General features: G+C 34.7%; 1 protein-coding gene across 1 annotated transcript in view; it reads left to right on the forward strand.

The window, feature by feature from the left end:
- EYS (eyes shut homolog) overlaps positions 1 to 19,640 on the forward strand; it is a 1,534,343-nt gene that overhangs the window by 1,322,875 nt on the left and 191,828 nt on the right. The window contains exons 31-32 of the mRNA XM_041742712.1: positions 1,136 to 1,244; positions 11,126 to 11,346. Of these exons, the coding sequence (XP_041598646.1) occupies positions 1,136 to 1,244; positions 11,126 to 11,346 (330 nt within the window). The remainder of the gene's footprint in view (positions 1 to 1,135; positions 1,245 to 11,125; positions 11,347 to 19,640) is intronic.

Consider the following 19,640-nt stretch of genomic DNA (forward strand, 5'->3'; position numbering starts at 1 on the left):
TGATTTTTATTTTCCATTAAACTGAGACTCCAAAGTTAATTTAAAAATAATGATAAATGATTTAACCAATGATTTTTAATAAGACTCACTTTTTCTTTTAAAAGTAGGATTACCAACTGATCCTGGGTTGCTAGGCACTTACCTGGTTTTAGCCCTGAGAAATCTGGCATCCTGGGAAAGCTCTCAGTCATGCACAAACTGGGGGAGTTGGTCAAAATTAAAAATAAAAAGTTGGCGTGTTCATTATCCAAAATGTAGAAAATATAAATAAGTGAAAGCATTAAAATTATTAATACTTTCAGAGTGCAGAGAGAGCCACTATTAATATTAGTAAATGTGTGCCTAATATCTCTATGGAATAGACTTCATAACAATACAAGTTACTATTATTACATACGACAAGTGATAGGGTAATCTCATTTGAGTTGTCTTTTAAAATTCTATTTAATTTTATGCCAAGTACTTTAGTATGTATCCCTTTTCATCTGATGGCATCACTCTGTAAACTGTGATAAATTTTCAATTGTGTATTGGTCATTTCTGTTATTCATTGTACAAATTCCCTTAACCTTACACTTTTCTTTATCTCTGAGATGCAGTACCAGCTAGTACATTAGCAGCATGCTTTCTGAGTTCTGATAACTATATCACAGTGTAATCTCACTGCTCAGGGGTATGCAGCCTTTCATTTCTTATTCCATTTCTATTTCCCCTGTAGGCCAGGGAGGGAAAATTTCTACCTAGGCAGTTTAGCATCATTTAACATTGCTGTTTCTTGTCCAGCAGTCTCCTACATGAGTGAGACCATATGTCGACCACAGTTAGCACTTAAAGTGTATTATTACCTACATATACAGAAAAGCTCTTTTTGTTTTGTGGGGGTTTAACTTTCTGAAAGCATTTCAAGTCCTGATTTAGAGACAGAAAGAAAGAAGGAAAATAAAATTTCAGTGTTAGAAAAGAAATATATCTTTTATCTATCCTAAAATGTTCACACTTGGTTGGGGCCATATTTCAGGATTATTATGATCCAGAAAGTACCTCTCGTTGAAGAAGTACTTACCATCCATGTGCAAAGTAACACTGTTCTTGCCAGTCACACATAGAATAATGGCCTCTTCTGTTTTATTTCTAGCTACACAATCCCTGTTGGCAGCCCTCGGATTGCTTGCATGATTGAAATGACTGCAGACGGAAAACCTCCAATACAGAAGGAAGACACAGAGATACCCTATGTCTCTCAGGTAGTTAAGCAAATATCCAGTTCCAAACGTGACTAAGTGTGCCCTCAATATCTGAAATAAATATTTCTTTTTAAGTTACTAAACGCTTATCATATTTCTTTATTGAGCAGATTCCTTGTAAAAGCTCTCAACAAAATACAAGAATAATCATTCCTGACACTTAGGTACAATTAAATATGTTTAATACTCCCTGTCGCTATCAAAGTTTCATTAAATTTTACAAGAAATTAATTTTCCTCTCACACTTTGCATATAACATATTATGCTTGATTAAGAAAAACAGCACAGAAATTTAGAAAGATTAGCAAGATACAAAGCAGTGCTTAAAAACTTACATTTTTATGGGCTATGGCAGTGCTTATACTGTGCTATTAAAAAGTTCCTTCTCAGGGAATTTTTCTTAGAAACGTTGAATGAAGAAAATTGAAAGAAGAGAGGATGTTTATCCCTCTAGAGACCAGGCAATTTGCTGAATTCTTTTAATTTTAATGATGTGGTTGGTTACATGCTTCTTAGTGTGACTTTACACAAATATATTTAAGATAAAGAATTCCTGGTTCATTTGATCATCATGGAGAGTTAATATGTATAATTAGAGCTCCAAAGTGCTAATTTTGGTGCACATTAGAGCTGGCAGTGTGTAAGGCCTTAATGAATTGGAAATTTCATTTTATTTCCATTTTTTTCTATGTAGTTTTTTTCTCTTATTGAGTATATACAAGCATCTTAAGGAAGTACATAAGAATAGCTAACATTTGCATAAGCACATTACATTTTCCAAATTGTGGCCATAAATTTTTCTCTCATCTGATCTTCCCAAGAACCCTCTAAAGTTAGAATGAATATCTCTTTTACAAGGTAGTATCTGGTGAAATTGAGTATCAAATGTCCAAAATTTCATAGTGATAAAGAAAGAGACTTGATCCCAGATTTTCTGATTCCAATGTCGGCTTTTTTGTTACCTTATAATACACTTTATTGTACTTCATTTTCTGCTCCAGCAGATTGAAAACTATCAAGTGGATAGTTAAGGTAAGAATAAAATTGATTTTAGTTTTGAAGAAAAAAGACCCAAAAAAAAAAAAAAAGCAGTCTTAAATATAGAGAACAAACAGGATGTTGCCAGAGGAGAGGCATGTAGAGGATGAGTAAAATAGGTGAAGGGGATTAAGGGGCCACTTACTGTGATAATGTATAAGTAATGTATAAGATTGTTGAATCATTATACAATAAACCCGAATCAATATACTATATATAAACTGTACATTAGTTTTTTAAAAAGGCATGCTAGAGTGCAAGTTAGCCAAATTTTAGATTCAAAACACAGACTATTCAAGTGGTGGAAAATCTATGAAACACTCATAGTTTTGTGAAAAATCCAATGTAAAGCAGTCAGTGTGATTTTATCTTCATTCTGTCTGGTCATCCATTCTTTATATTGAAAGCTCTATATTTTCTTACGAATAACATGCAGTATGCTACAAACAAACAGGCATAAGGGAAAAAAAGAGAGCGGCAAACCAAGAAACAGGCTCTTCGCTACAGAGAACTAACTGATGGTTACCAGAAGGGAGGGGAAGATGGGGTGAAATAGGTGATGAGGATCAAGAAGGGCACCTGTGATGAGCACCGAGTGTTTGCACGGAAGTGTTGAATCACTATGTTGTACCCCTGAAACTAACATAACACTGTATGTCAACTAACTAGAATTTAAATAAAAACTTTTTTAAAAACACATGTATAAAAGAAAGATCCTGTTTTCAGCTCTTTTCAATAAATACTCATTAGTAGAATTGCTGGATCATAAGATACCTTCATTTTTAATTTTTTGAGGAATCTTCATACTGTTGCGCATATAGTTACCACACAATTGTGCATTCCCACAACAGTACACAAAGGTTTCAGTTTCTTCACATCTTTGTCAACACTTTTTACTTGCTATTGCTTTTTTTTTTTTTATGACGGCTACCCTGAAAATATGAGCTTTTTAATCAGCTTATTTGTTTTTGCTATTGAGGCATAGGAGTTCCTTCTGTATTTTTTATATTAACCCCATATTAGATATATGGTTTGTGGATAGTTTCTCTCATTTTGTAGATTGCCTTTTCCTTCATTGACGGTTACCTTTGCAGTGGAGATTTTTTCATTTGACATAGCCCCACTTGTCTTTTTTTGCTTTTGTTGCTTGTGGTTTTGGTACCGTATCCAAGAAATCATTGCCAAAACTAATGTTATGAAGCTTTTACTCTAAGTTTTCTTCTTCAAGTTGTATAGTTTCAAGTCTGATGTGTAAGTCTTTATAATCAGTTTGGAGTTGAATTTTTGTGTATGGTGTAAAGGTTCAACTTTTTTGCATGTGTGTATCCAGTTTTCCCAAAACCATTTGTTGAAGAGACGATGACTTTCCTCATTGTGTAGATGTGGCACCTTGTCAAGGATCATTTGATCATAGACACACAAGTGTATTTCTGGGTTCTGTTCTGCTGTTTGTATGTATGTGTCTATATGCCAAAACCATACTGTTTTTGATTACTGTGGCTTAGTAATATGCTTTGAAGTCAGGAAGTATCGTGCTTCCAGGTTTGTTTTCCTTTCTCAATGTTGTTCTGGCTATTTGGGGTCCTCTGTTAAGGATTTTTTTTCTATTCAAAAACTGCCTTTGGAAATTTGATAGGGATTGCATTATAATATATCTGTAGATCACTTTAAGTAGAATGAACTTTTAACAGCATTAAGTCTTCCAATCCATGAACACAGGAAGTTTTTCCACTTTTTTGCATCTTTTTTCATCCCTTTCAGCAATGTTTTATAGTTCTCAATGTATTCATCTCCTTAGTTATGTTTATTCCTAATTATTTTATTCCCTCTGATTCTATGTGAATGAGATTATTTTCTTAATTGCTTTCCAGGTTGTTCTTTGGAAGCATGTAGAAGCACAACTGATTTTTTTTTTTTATGTAGATTTTGTTTCCTGTAGCTTCACTGAATTTATTTATTAGTTTTAATTTTTTGTGGACTTTTTAGGATTTTCTATATATAAGATCATGTCATCTACGGGAACTTCTTGCTTTTATTTCTTTTTCCTGCCCAGTTGTTCTGCTAGGACTTCCAGTACTATGATGAATAGGAATAGAAAGAATGGGCACTCTTGTTTTCTTCCTGATCTTAGAGAAAAAGCTTTCAGGTTTTCACCATTGAGTATGGTATTAGCTATGGGATTGTCATATATGGCCTTTATTATGTAAGGTAATTTCCTTTTATTCATAGTTTGTTGAGTCTTTTTATAAAGAAATGATGTTGAATTTTGTCAAATACTTTTTCTGCATCTATTAATCTTGTAATCCTTATCCTTTGTTCTATTAATGTGGTACATCTCATTGATTTATTTTTTCTGTCGAACCATCCTTGTATCACAGGGATAAATCCCACTTGGTCGTGGTACATAATTTTTGTAATTAAATGTACTGTTAAATTTGGTTTGCCAGTATTTTATTGAAGATTTACATCTTTATTCATCAGGTATATAAGCTTGCAGATTTTTTTCCTTGTAATGTCTTCTTCTGTCTTTAGTATCGGGAAGATGCTGGCATCAGAGAATAAGCTTGGAGTATTCACTCCTCCTCAGCTTTTTGGAAGAGTTTGAGAAGGATTGGTATTAATTCTTTTTTAAAATATTTCGTAGAATCCTCCTGTGAAACCATCTGTTACTGGGCTTTTGTTTGTTAGGAGGTTTTTGATTACAGATTCTTTCTCTTATTATTCATCTGTTCAGATTTTTAATTTATTCATGATTTCCTCTTGGTACATTGTAGTTTTCTGGGAATTTATCCATTTCTTCTAGGTTATCCAGTTTGTTGATGTGTATTTGTTCATAGTTATCTCATAGTCCTTTTTATTTCTGTGGCATCAGTTGTAATGTCATCTTTCATTTCTGATTTTATTTGAATCTTCTCTCTTCCTTTAATTAGTGAGCTAAAGGTTAGTTTTGTTGATCTTTTCAGAAATCCAACTCAACTTTGCTGATTTTTTAATGTTTTTCTGTTCCCTATTTTATTTCTGTTCTAATTTTTATATAATTTTATACTTTCTGCTAACTTTGGACTTAATTTATTCTTCTTTGTCTAGTTCTGTGATATATAAAGTTACGTTATTGATTTGAGTCTTTCTTCTTTTTTACTAAGCTTTTCAAGCTATGAACTTTCTTGTTAGAACTATTTGCTACATCCCATAAGTTATGGTATATTATGTTCCATTGTCTCAAGATATTTTCTGAATTATTTAATTTCTTCTTTGAACCATTGCTCCTTTGAAAAGAGTACATTGCTTAATTTGCACATACAGTTTATCCTTGAACATGGGGATTAGGGGTGCCAACCCCACACAATTGAAATCCATTTATAATTTTGACTCTCCCAGAATTTAACTAATAGCCTGTTGACCGGAAGCCTTACTGATAATGTAAACAGTTGATTAATGCATATTTGTATATATATTCATATATTGTATATATATATATTGTATTTTTATAACAACATTAATTAAAGAAAATATTGTTAAGAAAATCATAAGGAAGAGAAAATGTATTTACAGTATGATACATATATTTATTGAAAAAAATCTGCATAAAAGTGGTCCTATGCAGTTCAAACCCATTTTGTTCTAGAGTGAGTGCTGTGTTCTGATATATATATATATATATATATATATATATATATGAAATTGTTATATCTTCCTGGCCAGTTGACCCTGTTAATCATTATATAAGGTCATTTTTTGTCTCTTATGACTGTAGTTGACTTGTCTGTTTTGTCTGAATAGCCATAGCCATTACTGCTCTTTTTTGGTTGCCATTTGCATGGAATACCTCTCTCCATTCTTTCACTTTCAACCTGTATGTTCTTAAATCAAAAGTGAGTTTCTTATAGATGGAATATAGTTGGATCTTGGGGGTTTTCTTAATTTTTCTGGTCCACTCAGTCACTTTATGTTTTTTTTTGATTGGGAGTTTACTCCATTTACACTTAAATTACTAATAGATAAGAAGCTATTTCCATTTCATTAATTGTGTCTTATAGATTTTTTTTGCCCCTCTTTTTCTCCCTTGCTCTCTTCCTTTGTATATGTGTGTGTATGTGAGACATATTTTGATGCCTTTCTCATTTTTTTTTCATAACTTTTATATATAGTGTATTTGTGGTTAGCATAGGGCTTACATAGAACATCTTACAATTATAATAATACATTTTAAGCTATAGCAACTTAACTTCAATTGCTCTAATCATTTACTTCTCCCCTGTCCACACTTCATATAATGATCTCACATTTACATCTTTTTTTATGTTGTGCATACATTGACACATTTTATAGTTAAAGTGTTTTTATACTTTTATCTTTTAACTTTATTTTTGAGCACTTTGAATATATCATCCCACACCATTCTGGCTTTAAAGGCTTCTGGCAAGAAATCCATTGATAGCCCTATAGGGGCTCCCTTTTATGTGGCAAGTCTCTTTTTTTTTTTTTTTTCTGTTCTCAGAATTCTCTATCTTTGACTTTTGACTATTTGGCTATGTATCTTGGTGTAGACTTCTTGAAGTTCTTTCAAATTTTTTTTTTTTTAAATTCCATTTATTTATGATAGGCACACAGTGAGAGAGAGAGAAGCAGAGACACAGGCAGAGGGAGAAGCAGGCTCCATGCACCGGGAGCCCGACGTGGGACTCGATCCCGGGTCTCCAGGATCGCGCCCCGGGCCAAAGGCAGGCGCCAAACCGCTGCGCCACCCAGGGATCCCTTGAAGTTCTTTCTAGTGGTAGTTTTTGAGCTTCTTAATCTGGGTGCCCATTTTCTCTCCCAAATTTATGATGTTTTCAGTCATTATATCTTTCTTTTTTAATACAGCAATCAATGTTTGTCTTCATTCCAACTAAAAGACCGTAGTAAGAAAACACGTAAGTAAGTAAATGTAAAATTCTCATGTTTATTTACAGTCTTTATATATTCAAGTAAGTATTCTGTGCCTCTTTCTCTTCTTCCTCTGATACTCCCATAATACATATATTGATCCATTTGATAGTGTCTTCTAAGTTCCTCAGGTTTTCCTCTCTCCTTTTCAGTCTTTTTTTCTTTTTGCTGCTCTAACTGAATAATTTCAAAGAAACCCATCTTTGAGTTTGCTGATTCTTTCTTCTGCTTGATCAAGTTGTTTGATGAACCCTTTGTTCTCAGTAGCCCCCAACCTGGCACACTTCCCTGTCAGCACTTAGATTCACCAAGACGGGAACTCATCCCTTGGGCTGGCCCTGAAAAGTCTGCACATAGTATATATGTTTCAGTCTTCTATTTCCCTCCCCAGAAAGAAACCGGGAGCTGGAAGTCTTCTTTCAATTATGCCTCACTGAGTCTGGGGGAGACCTTTGGCCAGTAAGTGCCACAGATTTTCCTGCCATCCTCAGTACAGCTGATTTCACACTCGCCTAGGGTACAAGTGCTTCTTAACTATCTACTCATTTCTCACAAAGGGACTTGGTCCATGTATTGTTCTTGAATTAGTGTCTCCCTAAGGGAAGAAATATCTGGAGCCATATTGCTGATCTGTATACTATATTTTCTAATTTGTGATTTCATCCCCCAGATTACAGTAAATTCTATTATGGACAAGAATAATCCCATTTTTTTTAAATATTTCCACTTTCCTATATCACTATGCTCACAGGATAGCGACTCAGTTCATTGATTGCTTCACTAAAGTTCAGTTCCTTCTTTGACAAAGTGAGAAGGTACCATTTTGAGAACATTCTCTGGCCTAAAGAACCTTAAGAATCAGAGATTTAACTATAAAGTATGGGACCAATGAGGACTTCATTGCTATTTATCAAATTATAAAAAAAAAATCTTTGTGTAAACTACTTGATATTAATCTCATAAGAAATTCAAGAACTTCCATGTAAACACTACTCAACACTCAATGTTATATATATATTAAGGATATATAGAAAGCTATACTAGAATTAAAGCCGTATTAATATTCCTCCCATATGTTGAATCTAGTAAAACAGCAAGGTTCTAAGACAGCATAAAATAGAAGAAGGCTAGAAGATAAATAGGAAATTGTAGGATAAAAACAGGATTGAGTTTCATTAATCAGGTGATTCTTTAACAAACTTATATTAAACTTCCTATTTGTAAGACACTACTATAAACTCTGAGAGAATCCCAAGATAACTATATTAGAGGCCCTCCCCTAAAAGGGATAAAAAGATAGAAGAGACTGTATGATCACAGATTATTATATTATTGGAGAAGAGGAGAGAGAGAGATCTTCTAACTGCAGAGAGATGAAGAATTGAAATAAATACTGGTTCTGCCTTTCGATCCCCTTTCATTTAATGACTGTAAATTTTTAAAAATTTAAGACAAATCATATGTAAGAAGTTATTTAAATAAATCTTTCTCCCCAAACATTTTACCCAACACCTCTTATTCATCCCTATTCCAAGACATGATGTTTTCTGCATACAATTCAGAAAATGTTAAAAATTAAAATTTGTTAAACAAATAAAAGTCAGTTAATTTCAATTCTAAGTAATTATATTCTTAGGTAAAGACAAGTGCACTCCAATAGTTAATATTAAGTAAAAAACTACTTTAGAATTACCTTCCTGTTAACAAAAAGTTATTTAACATTAGACAGATTTGAGGCTATAAAACAAAACTAAACATTGAATAAAGATATCATTACAGAAACGTATGTAGACTCCCAATGTCCAAATTTAAATTAAAACGGAATAAAAAAAAAAGATAAAACAGCTTCTTATCTGTCTCCACCTCTGGTTTTTAGAAGTTTATTTCCTTTTGCCTGTCTTCTTATTTCATTCCCACATATTATAAAAGAGCAAATATGTTATTCCTTTAAAGAGAAAACTCTGAGAGGAAAGGGAATGCTCATTTCACTCTTTTGCAGAGTTCTTTTCCCTCAGCACCATTCATATTTTTCATTATCTTGATGATTCCTCCTTGATTATCCATGTCTGTTCTCTGTGGTTTTATCTTGTAAGATCATATCTTGATGTCAGACTCTATTCTCCATAGTCTGATTCACAAGAAGTTATTAGAAAAGACTTATTTTAAAGACCTGTCTCCTTAGGAATGATTATACACACAAAAGGCAGCTCCTGGATAATTAAGAGTCTGGGGATAGAGGAAGTCAACCATTTTAATGGTTATCTATGTGCAGTCAACGGCAGCAGCTTTTTTAGACATTTCAGGATTCCAACGAAGCTTGAGCCTCAGATCGGAAGAAATACAAGAGCCATCTACTTTCATTGTTTGGGTGTTTTTTAATGGTCTAATAAATCATAGATAGCTCCATAGACTTTCCCTCAAATCTGCCCACTGCTGACAGAAGAGGAGGATATTCTTCCATCCTCTATCAGTTTTGTGCTAAAACAGCACACTTGTCAAAGCTGTGAGAGAGTTTGCTGTTCCAGGTGTGTGATCAATACACATAGATGTCAGAGACCCTTGGTGAGAAGAGGTCATGGCCTTGAATTCGCTGAGTCTGCAGGTTCATGATAGATTCCAGATTGCATTAGCAGTGAGTCACTTATCTTAAATGATAAAAGAATTCTGCTAATAGTTTGTTACAGTAATTAATATAAATGGACTTAGCATATGAAAAAGGATGTGAAAACAATTAGATGTACTCCTGTGTTACATGAAGGCTCTTTTAATACTCCTTGAGACTTCCACCCCACTATGCCCAAAAATAGGCATCCTCTAGGTGACTATATATCTGAACCTTTTATAAAGTACACACAAAAAATTAATGAATGCCTTCAGGAGAAGAACTTGAGTCACCAGAAAAGAATAAAAGCTCAAATAACAGGGTTAGTTTGATCTATTATGGGTCATAGAGATGCTTTGATGTTCCTAGAATTGAACATGCTTCTGTTCTCTAAAAGCACATTTGCATCAAACCAGAGCATATTAATATAAACATTAAATGGCATTACTGAGAATTCCCCATCCTCTCCTCCCCTCAGAGCCTTAACTTAATTATTTGGCACTAGTTTTAGAATTCTTGCAATGACAGTTTTCCATTTTAGTGTACCTGTCATGTCAATTTATATACTTTTCAGCTATCAGTTTGGAGTGTGTGAATGTGTTTTGGGAATAAGAACATCAGAGACATAAACTGCACAAATGCTGCTGCATGCACCTTTCATATGCCTACAGCCCTGATGATCAGGGTCTCATTACCAGTTCATCCAGAATTCGTTGGTAACTTATAAATTTCATGTTTGAGAAAGCTACCTTTTATATTCATATAAATGATGAGAATTAAATTTATATATATTACTGTAGTGTGGGAAGAGAGATTAAGTCACAGTTTACTTCATACCAGAGATTTTATTGTCATTCTGGTCAGGGAATAAACTCCAAATAAGGCTACATTCTGAGCTACTGAGGGTTACAATATCCACCTATAAATTTGGGGGAACACAACTCAATCCCTTTAACAATAGTTAACAAGCCTCTATTTTCTTTATCAGTTTTTATTTGGTAATATTCATATTAAAATGCAAACACTTGAGTTCCAAAATACATTTCAGAGAAATCAATTAGCAAATTTTACTGAATGTTTTTTTTTTTTACTGTTTTATTAGATATTGTGAAAAATACAAAAGAAACATAAGAGCCTTTTTCTAAAATAACTTATCTTACCATCTAGTAGAGGTGACAAAAGTAAGTAACAATTATGACCCATTTTACATGGTAAAATACATTAAAGCATGCATTATAGAACAAAACATTCTAGGTCTTTCTCATATAATCTAATCATAACTTACAAGATTTTTTTGTTGTTATTTTTCCTGTAGGTACATTTTGAATCAATGTTCCTTGGCCACATCCCAGCAAATGTTAAGATCCATAAGAATGCAGGTCAGATTTTTGGGTTCAAAGGCTGCATTCAAGAGCTTCAAGTAAACAACAAAGAATTCTTCATCATTGATGAAGCACTACGTGGAAAGAACATTGAGAACTGCCATGTCCCATGGTGTGCTCATCATCTATGCCACAACAATGGCACCTGCATCAGGTTAGTTTCAGCCCCTTGATCTCCAACCTATATTTCATGATTCCAAGTTCTTAAAACAACAGAAATCAGCAGCATTTTCACCTGGATGATAGGAAAGAAAGGTCTGGAACCTCTTAGTCTGCATATGCATCATCTAAGTCATGCACACATGTGGTGAATACTTGTTTGTTCAAAGAAATTTATATACTGTGACTCCAATGTCAAGAAATACTTGACCTCAGAAAATAACTACGTAACTAGACTTGATTTTGACAATTTCGAATGACCTGATTTCAGCAATTTCAGATGGATCCAAGCATAATTTTACCATGGTGTTCTGCTTTGAGGACATATGAATGACAGATTCTTATTTATTGATAATAGTTTTGATGCATTCATTTTTATTGTGGTTTTCTTTTTTTTTTTTTTTGCTTCATCTTTAAAAAATAAAAGATCTACTTAGATCTGTAAGATTAAAGATGGAGAAGAATACTTATATCTATTTCTTCTCCTTATTTGCAATCTTTACATCAAGGAAGAAAAAGCCTATATACCTTTTTACTTGATATAAAGATTCATCATGCTTATAAGCCTCAGAAGATTTTAATTAAAATTACTTTCTGCTCCACTAAAATGTCTTAACTTAATCAACCCTGGGGGAGTCTTATTTGGACAGTGTAGAACATATTCCCAAAATTCTTTAATGCTCTGAGAAATTTTTATTGCAGGGCTACAAATAATGACAGAGAGAATGCTAAAACATGTGTAGATTATATTAATTCAAGTCAAGGAAAAATTAACCGAATCTCATAGGAAATATCTTAATTAATTCACCTCAGTGTTTCTAAGGGGCAAGCTATCAAGTAGTTAATGACTTCACAAAAGTAAACATCTATGTGCATAGTGTGGGAAAGAGAAAAATTTTATCAAAGAGTACGATAAGAAATGGTGGGCAGAGACGGGCTCTGAAAATAATCACTGGAATAGGAAAAGAAAAATGAGAAAGAGCCAAATAGCAAAGACAAGGAACAAAGGACAGGTATGATAAAATCAAGGTGATATATTTACCAAACAATCACAGACTGACCTAATAAATTTGAAGAAAAAGCATGGTTTAGTGGAAAAAGTGGATATTGGCTCTTGGGGTATCTAAACCCTTTGGTTCTGGTTAACTCTGTACAAGTCTGTGCCTTGGTTTATATATTTGAAAAAATAACAACAACAATATGGGCCTATTTGATGTAGGAAAAATATAACAGATAAGGTTTTAAAGGACTTTAAAATAGTGAATTTCGAGTTTGAGTGAAGATAACTTCCTTGGCCATGGTTATTTTTTTGAAGGAAACAAAACCAAGGTCTTATTTAAGAAGTATTCTGCTATATAATGAACTCAACCAATGGCAATTATTTTTAAAAATATAATAATGCAAAAATTATCCAGCAAGATAACCACCTTTAGAACCCTGAAGGAAATGAATTTTTGTGTAATTAAGTGAAACAGAAACACAAAAAAAAGGTTGTCTTACTGAGTTTCTAATGTCTGAAATATTTGTGTCATTCAATCTAAATAAATATTGTCAATATTACCAGTGATAGAATTATAGAAGTGACAAGAATTGTGTTTTCTCCCTTTCTATATGTGGTGAGCAGACTCTAACATAGTCCTCATCATACCATCTCCCAGTATTCATGCCTTTGCATGATACCCTCTCCTTAAGGGTGGATAAGATCTATGATTTGCTTTTAACTAACAGAATAATTAGTACAATACAGTGATGAAATGTCACTTCCGTGATTAGGTTAACATAAGATTGAGAGCTGCATTTTGCAAGGAGATTCTCGCTAACTTTGATAAAACATGGAGCAATTTGGGGAAGGTCCATATGACACAACACTGAGGGTAGCTTCCAGCCAACAACCAGCAAGGAGCTGAGGATGGCTTCTAGCTGACAGGCAGCAAATATTGAAGCCCTCAGTTCTACAACTGCAAGAAACTAAATTTTACCAACAACACGGGGAGCTTGGGAGCAGGTGCTTCCCCAGTTGAACCTTGATTAAGACCCCAACCTAACCAACTTCTTGAATAAAGCTTGTGAAACTCTAATACAGAAGACCAGTTAAACCTTGCCCAAACTTTTGACTCAGAAAAACAGTAAGATAATAAATGTGTGTTGTTTTAAGCTAATTTTGTGGTAATTCCACTATGCAGCAATAGAAAACAAATATACTCTAATTTTTTGTATGTGTCCCTATCATCAACTTGGAGAAATACCTAAGAGTTTTACTTTACAACAATAACTGCCTGAGATACTGTAAGCCAAATACATGTTAAATAAAATAAACCTCTTATTTTCATAAATTAGAGAATCTCACATTCCTTCCAGTCTTAGATATGTATTTGAAAATAAAAGTAAAGACAATTATTCTAGTAGGATAGATAGAAATAGTCCATAAAACACCATTCTCTTAGATTTATTTCAACAAACATCACATGAGGACCAACTAAGGGGCAAGATGTATGTGAAACAAAGATGCATAGTCAAGACACTATCCTGCACACAGAAGCTTTCACTATAGTATGGAAGCTTTATCTGCACCTTAGGACTTAGGATAAATTTTCCCAGAAAAAAAAATGTATCCGTTTTCTGTCATATAATTTATTCTGGCCTTCTCTATCCATTTCTCAGTCTTTCAACCTCTCAACCCCTCCTCCAGAGAAATGTACTCAAATGTCAACTGATTTTGGCAAGCACTCTTTAAGGTCTTCCAGATCTGTATGTGCCTCTTATTGTTAGCGAAATGGAGACTTGCTGGCTGTGACCCAACAATTAAAACACTTCTTCACATTCTATAAACAACATGATTTCTATCTTGATTGCCGGTGCTGAACTGCCAAAACTACTCTGCATTATTGCATCCAGGACATGCTGGTCCATGGCAACCATGACTTCCATTCCAGGATATCTTTATACACACCAACACTATAGTGCACTGGAGTTGGCTAGTTCCAGAATAACAACAGAGTAGACTTCTCAGAAAGATCATAAGAACAGCCCCTAGGAGGTCAAAAGTTTAATATAAGAAAAATACAGATAGCTCTAAGGTTACAGGAAGGATGATCAGAATCAGAATGGTATCTTCACTCTTCCCTGTCCCATCAAAAACACCCATATCCAACCATAATAAAGCACTCCAGCGGTCTATCCAGCAACTCATAAGGAGAGTTAGAATATGTACTGAAGGAGGACTCCAAATGAGGCCATGAGCAGCTTCAATCCATAGAGAACATAGACCAAGGAAATAAGTCACAAAGTACCAGCACCATGACCAGCACCCTGCCCCCAGGAAAAACATGCCCACACTTGGAATACATGGAACAGTGTAAAGTTTTTCAACTGAAGAAATGAGAAACTCTGCTATTGAGCCCTATCTTGACTTGAACACAATGCATCTGAACTAGCTTATTGCCTTTGGCAACTCACTTCCCATCTGTGCTGTTGGCCAAAGCCAAAGGTTATTTACTTGTCCACACTACCACATCATAAAATGGATCTTTCCAAGATCTTCCATACTGTCCTCCAACCCTTCTCACCCTTTGGGTCTGTCTATGCTGTCTGACTTGATCTCACTCCTGAGGTTGCTTACCCAGGCAGACTTCTAAACTCCCTCTTCTTTTCTCCTGGTTTTCTGTTTGTTTTTCTTTTCTAATGCAAACATGTATTATGGAGGAGAATGTAAAATCAGCATGAATTTGGGGGTGCCTGGTTGGCTCAGTCAAACATTTGCCTTCAGCTCAGGTTGTGATCCTGGGGTCCTGGGATCAAACCCCACTTTGGGCTCCCTGCTCAGTGGGGAGTCTGTTTCTCCCTCTCTACTGCCCCTCCCTCCCACCCCACTCATGCTCTCTCACTCTCTCTACCCTCTCTCAGATAAATAAATAAAATCTTTTTTAAAAAAATGAACATGAATTTGAAAACATGAAATTTCAAAAAATTAAATACCTGTTGAGGGCTGGAATGGATAAGAAACTTTGACCCCCAATGAGTATGGGCTCACTTTGGATTATTCTAACGGGGAAAAGCTGAATAATTAGTATAGTTCCTGGTGGTTCACCTTCTGAAACTGAGGGTCCTCATGAGTCTGGGTTTGCTTTCCATGGTTTCCTGGCACCAGTAACTATTCTTAGAAATTAAATGTAAATTATTCTTATGGATAGGCAATATCAGTGTTTTAGCAAATCAGTAAACAGATGTTAAGTTTGTAATGATTTATAATTATGGCCCTATAAATAATTGGAATTTAAAATAGTCATCCTGGTAAGAAGGACCATCCATGATCTCCTATCTTGCTGAGTCACTGGGAGAGATGGAAAAACCAGGGAAATCTCAGATTTCAGAATCCTCAGAAATCATCGAACCTTGTACCTCACACTTTGTCTTTGCTTCACTCCTGTCTTTCTTGTGTGTCTTTGTTTTTTCATGTTTGTCACATTGTAGTCAGTTAAAAATCCAGTTTGAGTCCCCTCAGCAGCTCCTTTTAGCATCTTGAGGTAGTGACTTCAAATCCTAGCTTGGTCACTTATTTAATATGTGAACTTGGGCAAGTTAGCTAATCTTTTAAAACCTTCTTTACGTTAGCTAAAAAATAAGGATCATTTCTGTATCAAGTAGGGTTCCTTCTGTTGCAAATGCTAGGAAACTCATCCCAAACAGAATTTCTTGGCTCACATTAAGTGGGAGGGCTGTGGATTCCCACTTAGGCATCTTTTGATTCATGACTTAGATGCCATTCTAGGACCCAATTTCTTCCATTCCTTTTTGATTCTTCCCCTTTGACTCTGTTCTCAGACTTCAAGTGGTAGCAAAATGGCTGTTGGTGTTCAATCCCCTAGACCTCTCAGATTTTCTCTTTTCCTGCTTTCCCAGAAAAGCACATTGGATTCAAGACAGCTTTCAAAATAGCAGAGCAATTTAAATAAGATATCTTAATATTTAGCATTTCTGGATCCAAAAGGAATGGACAAAGTGATCTGATGGAATTCTTTTCGTGGTCTACAAGTTTATTTTCAAAGTAATAGGCCATCTATGTTTAGAATAAAAGAGTCATTATTATGAAGACAAGAAGAAAACTTCTTTTACCTCTCAGCATTTCCTGAGATATAATATATCCTCAAGATATAAAGACACTAATTTTTTAATACTATAGCATGTGTACATGTTGGTTTTACTTGAAAATGCAAATAATTTCTCATCAGTTTAATTGTTCTAGTCCACTTTAAAAGTTAGGAGATACAATGTTTCAGTACACACACACACACACACACACACACACACACTTGCATACTGTAATCCACATCTCCTAGGAATGCGTACCTACTTTTTCCAACATGTAACGAATAATAGTGGTTTAATAGGAGAAAAACTCTCTAAGAAGTATACTCTAAATAAGAGTAGGGTGGTAAGTGAACAAACATTCAGTACCATGGAGCTACACTTTAGGGTTCATGAAATAAACCTTATTTATAGCTATTTATAAACAAAATCATCACTAATTTTAGTTGCATGGTTGATACAATTCACTGTTACTAAGTGCTATCCCTACATTGTCTATGAAGGTAATCTGCTTACAAAAAGACAAATTTTGAAAAGATTGAGAGGAGTAACACTTCATCAGCTTTACTGAGCAAATGTCATTCTGCTCTCAGTACCATCACATGTTTCTGGACAGCATCCAACCTTTTTCCATTTTGTTGTAAATCTGTGCTAGAATTTTCAAACCCCTGTGGTTGCTCATTTCAGAGAAATCCAAATTGCATGTAGTGAAATTCAGTTTAGAAAAGTGATACAGAAGGGTTATTCTGAGTATCCAAATCTCTATGGACTTTGAACAAGCTGTTTCCAAAAGGGCATACACAGGAAGGTTAGCAAATTAAACAGATAATATTTAAATTACTTTCTCTTTTCTATGCCAGATGTTTTAGAATAGGTTAAATAATATTTTAAAAGGAGTTCAGGTTTGGGACTATAACCTATACAACAATTGCACTAAACATTTATGTCACTGATATTATAGTAAATAATTATTGAGACATGAGTTTTATACTTAGTCTTAATTTTACCGATGCTAAGCCTGTATTGAATGTATTTTATCATGCACTGAAAGTCAATAATTCCCATATGTGAATAAATGTGCTTTCTGGGCCTCTAATTTTTCTCATAGCTTTTACTTATCACTAATCAATACCTCCCTCCATGTGCAAGGGCAGGTGTCAGCAAACTTTTTTGTAAAGATCCAAATAGCAAATATTTCAGACTTTGCACCACAGCTATTTGACTCTGCTATTATAACACTAAAGTAGCCACTGACAATATATGAATGAATGTACATGGCTGTGTTCCAGTAAAACTTTACAAAATAGATGACTGGCAGGATTTGACCCAAGGGCCACAGTTTGCGGACTACTGCACTAGGGGAACAGATGGATAAAATAGTTTTATTCAATTCATTGACCAAGAAAATCCAGAAAATACAATTCAATTTGCAATGTTAAGCAATGTTTAGGTTAGATGATAGATAGATAGATAGATAGATAGATAGATAGATAGATAGATAGATAGATAGAGATATTGACTCATGCATTCATAGAGGCTAGGAAAACTAGTGATGTACCCAAGAAAACTAGTAATGTACATGCCAGTCTGAGTCTGAAAGCTTGAAAACCAGGAGTATTGATGGCAGAAGATGATTGATGTCACAGCTCAACAGTCAGATAAAAAGCAAATTTGACTTTCCTCCACTTTTTTTTCTATTTAGATCCCCAAGGGATTGGATGATGCCCACCCAATTTGGGAAGAGTCATAAGCTTTCCTCAATCTACTAGTTTAAATACTAATTTCTTATAGAAACACCTCACAGATACACCCAGAAATAATGTTTAGTCAGCATCCTGTGACCCAGTCAGGTTGACACATAAAATTAACTATGACCGGGGATCCCTGGGTGGCTTCGGTGGTTTAGTGCCTGCCTTTGGCCCAGGGCACGATCCTGGGGTCCCGGGATCGAGTCCCGCGTCGGACTCCTGGCATGGAGCCTGCTTCTCCCTCCTCCTGTGTCTCTGCCTCTCTCTCTCTCTATGTCTATCATAAATAATAAATAAATAAATATTTTAAAAATTAACTATGACAAATAATCTCAAAAAGAAAATGTCTTTCTTACCATTAGGGAATGTTCATTGTTCTCATTGTCCCACGTGAATAGAAGTAAAAGTTACTTTCTTTCATTCTTTTCATTCAGTTAGTTTCTCCTCAACCCATGTTTTCTCATTTTATAGACATCTTTTTGACATTGTCTGCTAAAAAGAAGTCTTTCTGATTTCTGAGGTAGTTTTCAAATCAGTTAGCACTTCAAAATGAGGTAGGAGCTGTAAATTGAATTTGAAATTGCAATAGTAACAACCATTAGAGTACAAAAGATTTGTCTTAGCTTCTCCATTTGTTCTGTAATGAGTGGCAACACCCCCACAAAATGTTTGCTTGTCTTGTCATTTCCTAGTGGCATGTAGCTAGGCATCACCTGCTGAGATCTTTTAGTTATTACTCTATATCCAGGCCAGATTACCCCTAATCTAGCTCAGCAGTCTACCTCCCTGTTCTGAATACCAAGGGGAAAAAGAGTATTTTTCAGATCAATTTCTCACCACACACTTAGACTAATAACATCTTCAAATAGTTAATCTTTCTTCTTAGTTGCTACACTTTCAGTCTGCAGCCAACATCCTTGAAATTATACTCAGGTTTTGTGTCTCATGTACGAGAGGACTAATTTCTATTTGGTTAGATTTTTCTCATATGTAAAAGTTTGCCACTGAGCATCTAAGCATCTCAGTTGTAGGTAGCTTCAATTGCTAGAAATAAGGGGGGGGGGGGAGAAAATATCCAACCAGGTTTCAATGGTTGGAAAAAAATGGTTCTCCCCATTTTTCTCCTTGTGTTAATTGAGCATTTAAGACATTCACCTGTGTATTCTTTCATTAAAAGCAGTGTCTACTTTATGGGGTACAAATATAAAAAGTTTTAATTTTCTTTTGTCATTGATGTCAAACATGCTTTGTAGGATCTCTTTTTACTTTCCTTTAACCAAATATCATGCAGGCTCCAGAACCTTCTATTCTTGTTGACATATTAAAAGCATGGTTCAGCCTAGTTCAGTTTAAAACTTCCATTTTATACCTAGTTTAGAGGTTACAATCCCCTTCCCAGTTGGGTAGTCCTCCAGTTCAAGAACTTGAATGGAGAAAGAATGTGATATGTTCTTCC

This window comes from Vulpes lagopus, chromosome 1, assembly GCF_018345385.1.
Source record: "Vulpes lagopus strain Blue_001 chromosome 1, ASM1834538v1, whole genome shotgun sequence".
Taxonomy (NCBI): Eukaryota; Metazoa; Chordata; class Mammalia; order Carnivora; family Canidae; genus Vulpes; species Vulpes lagopus.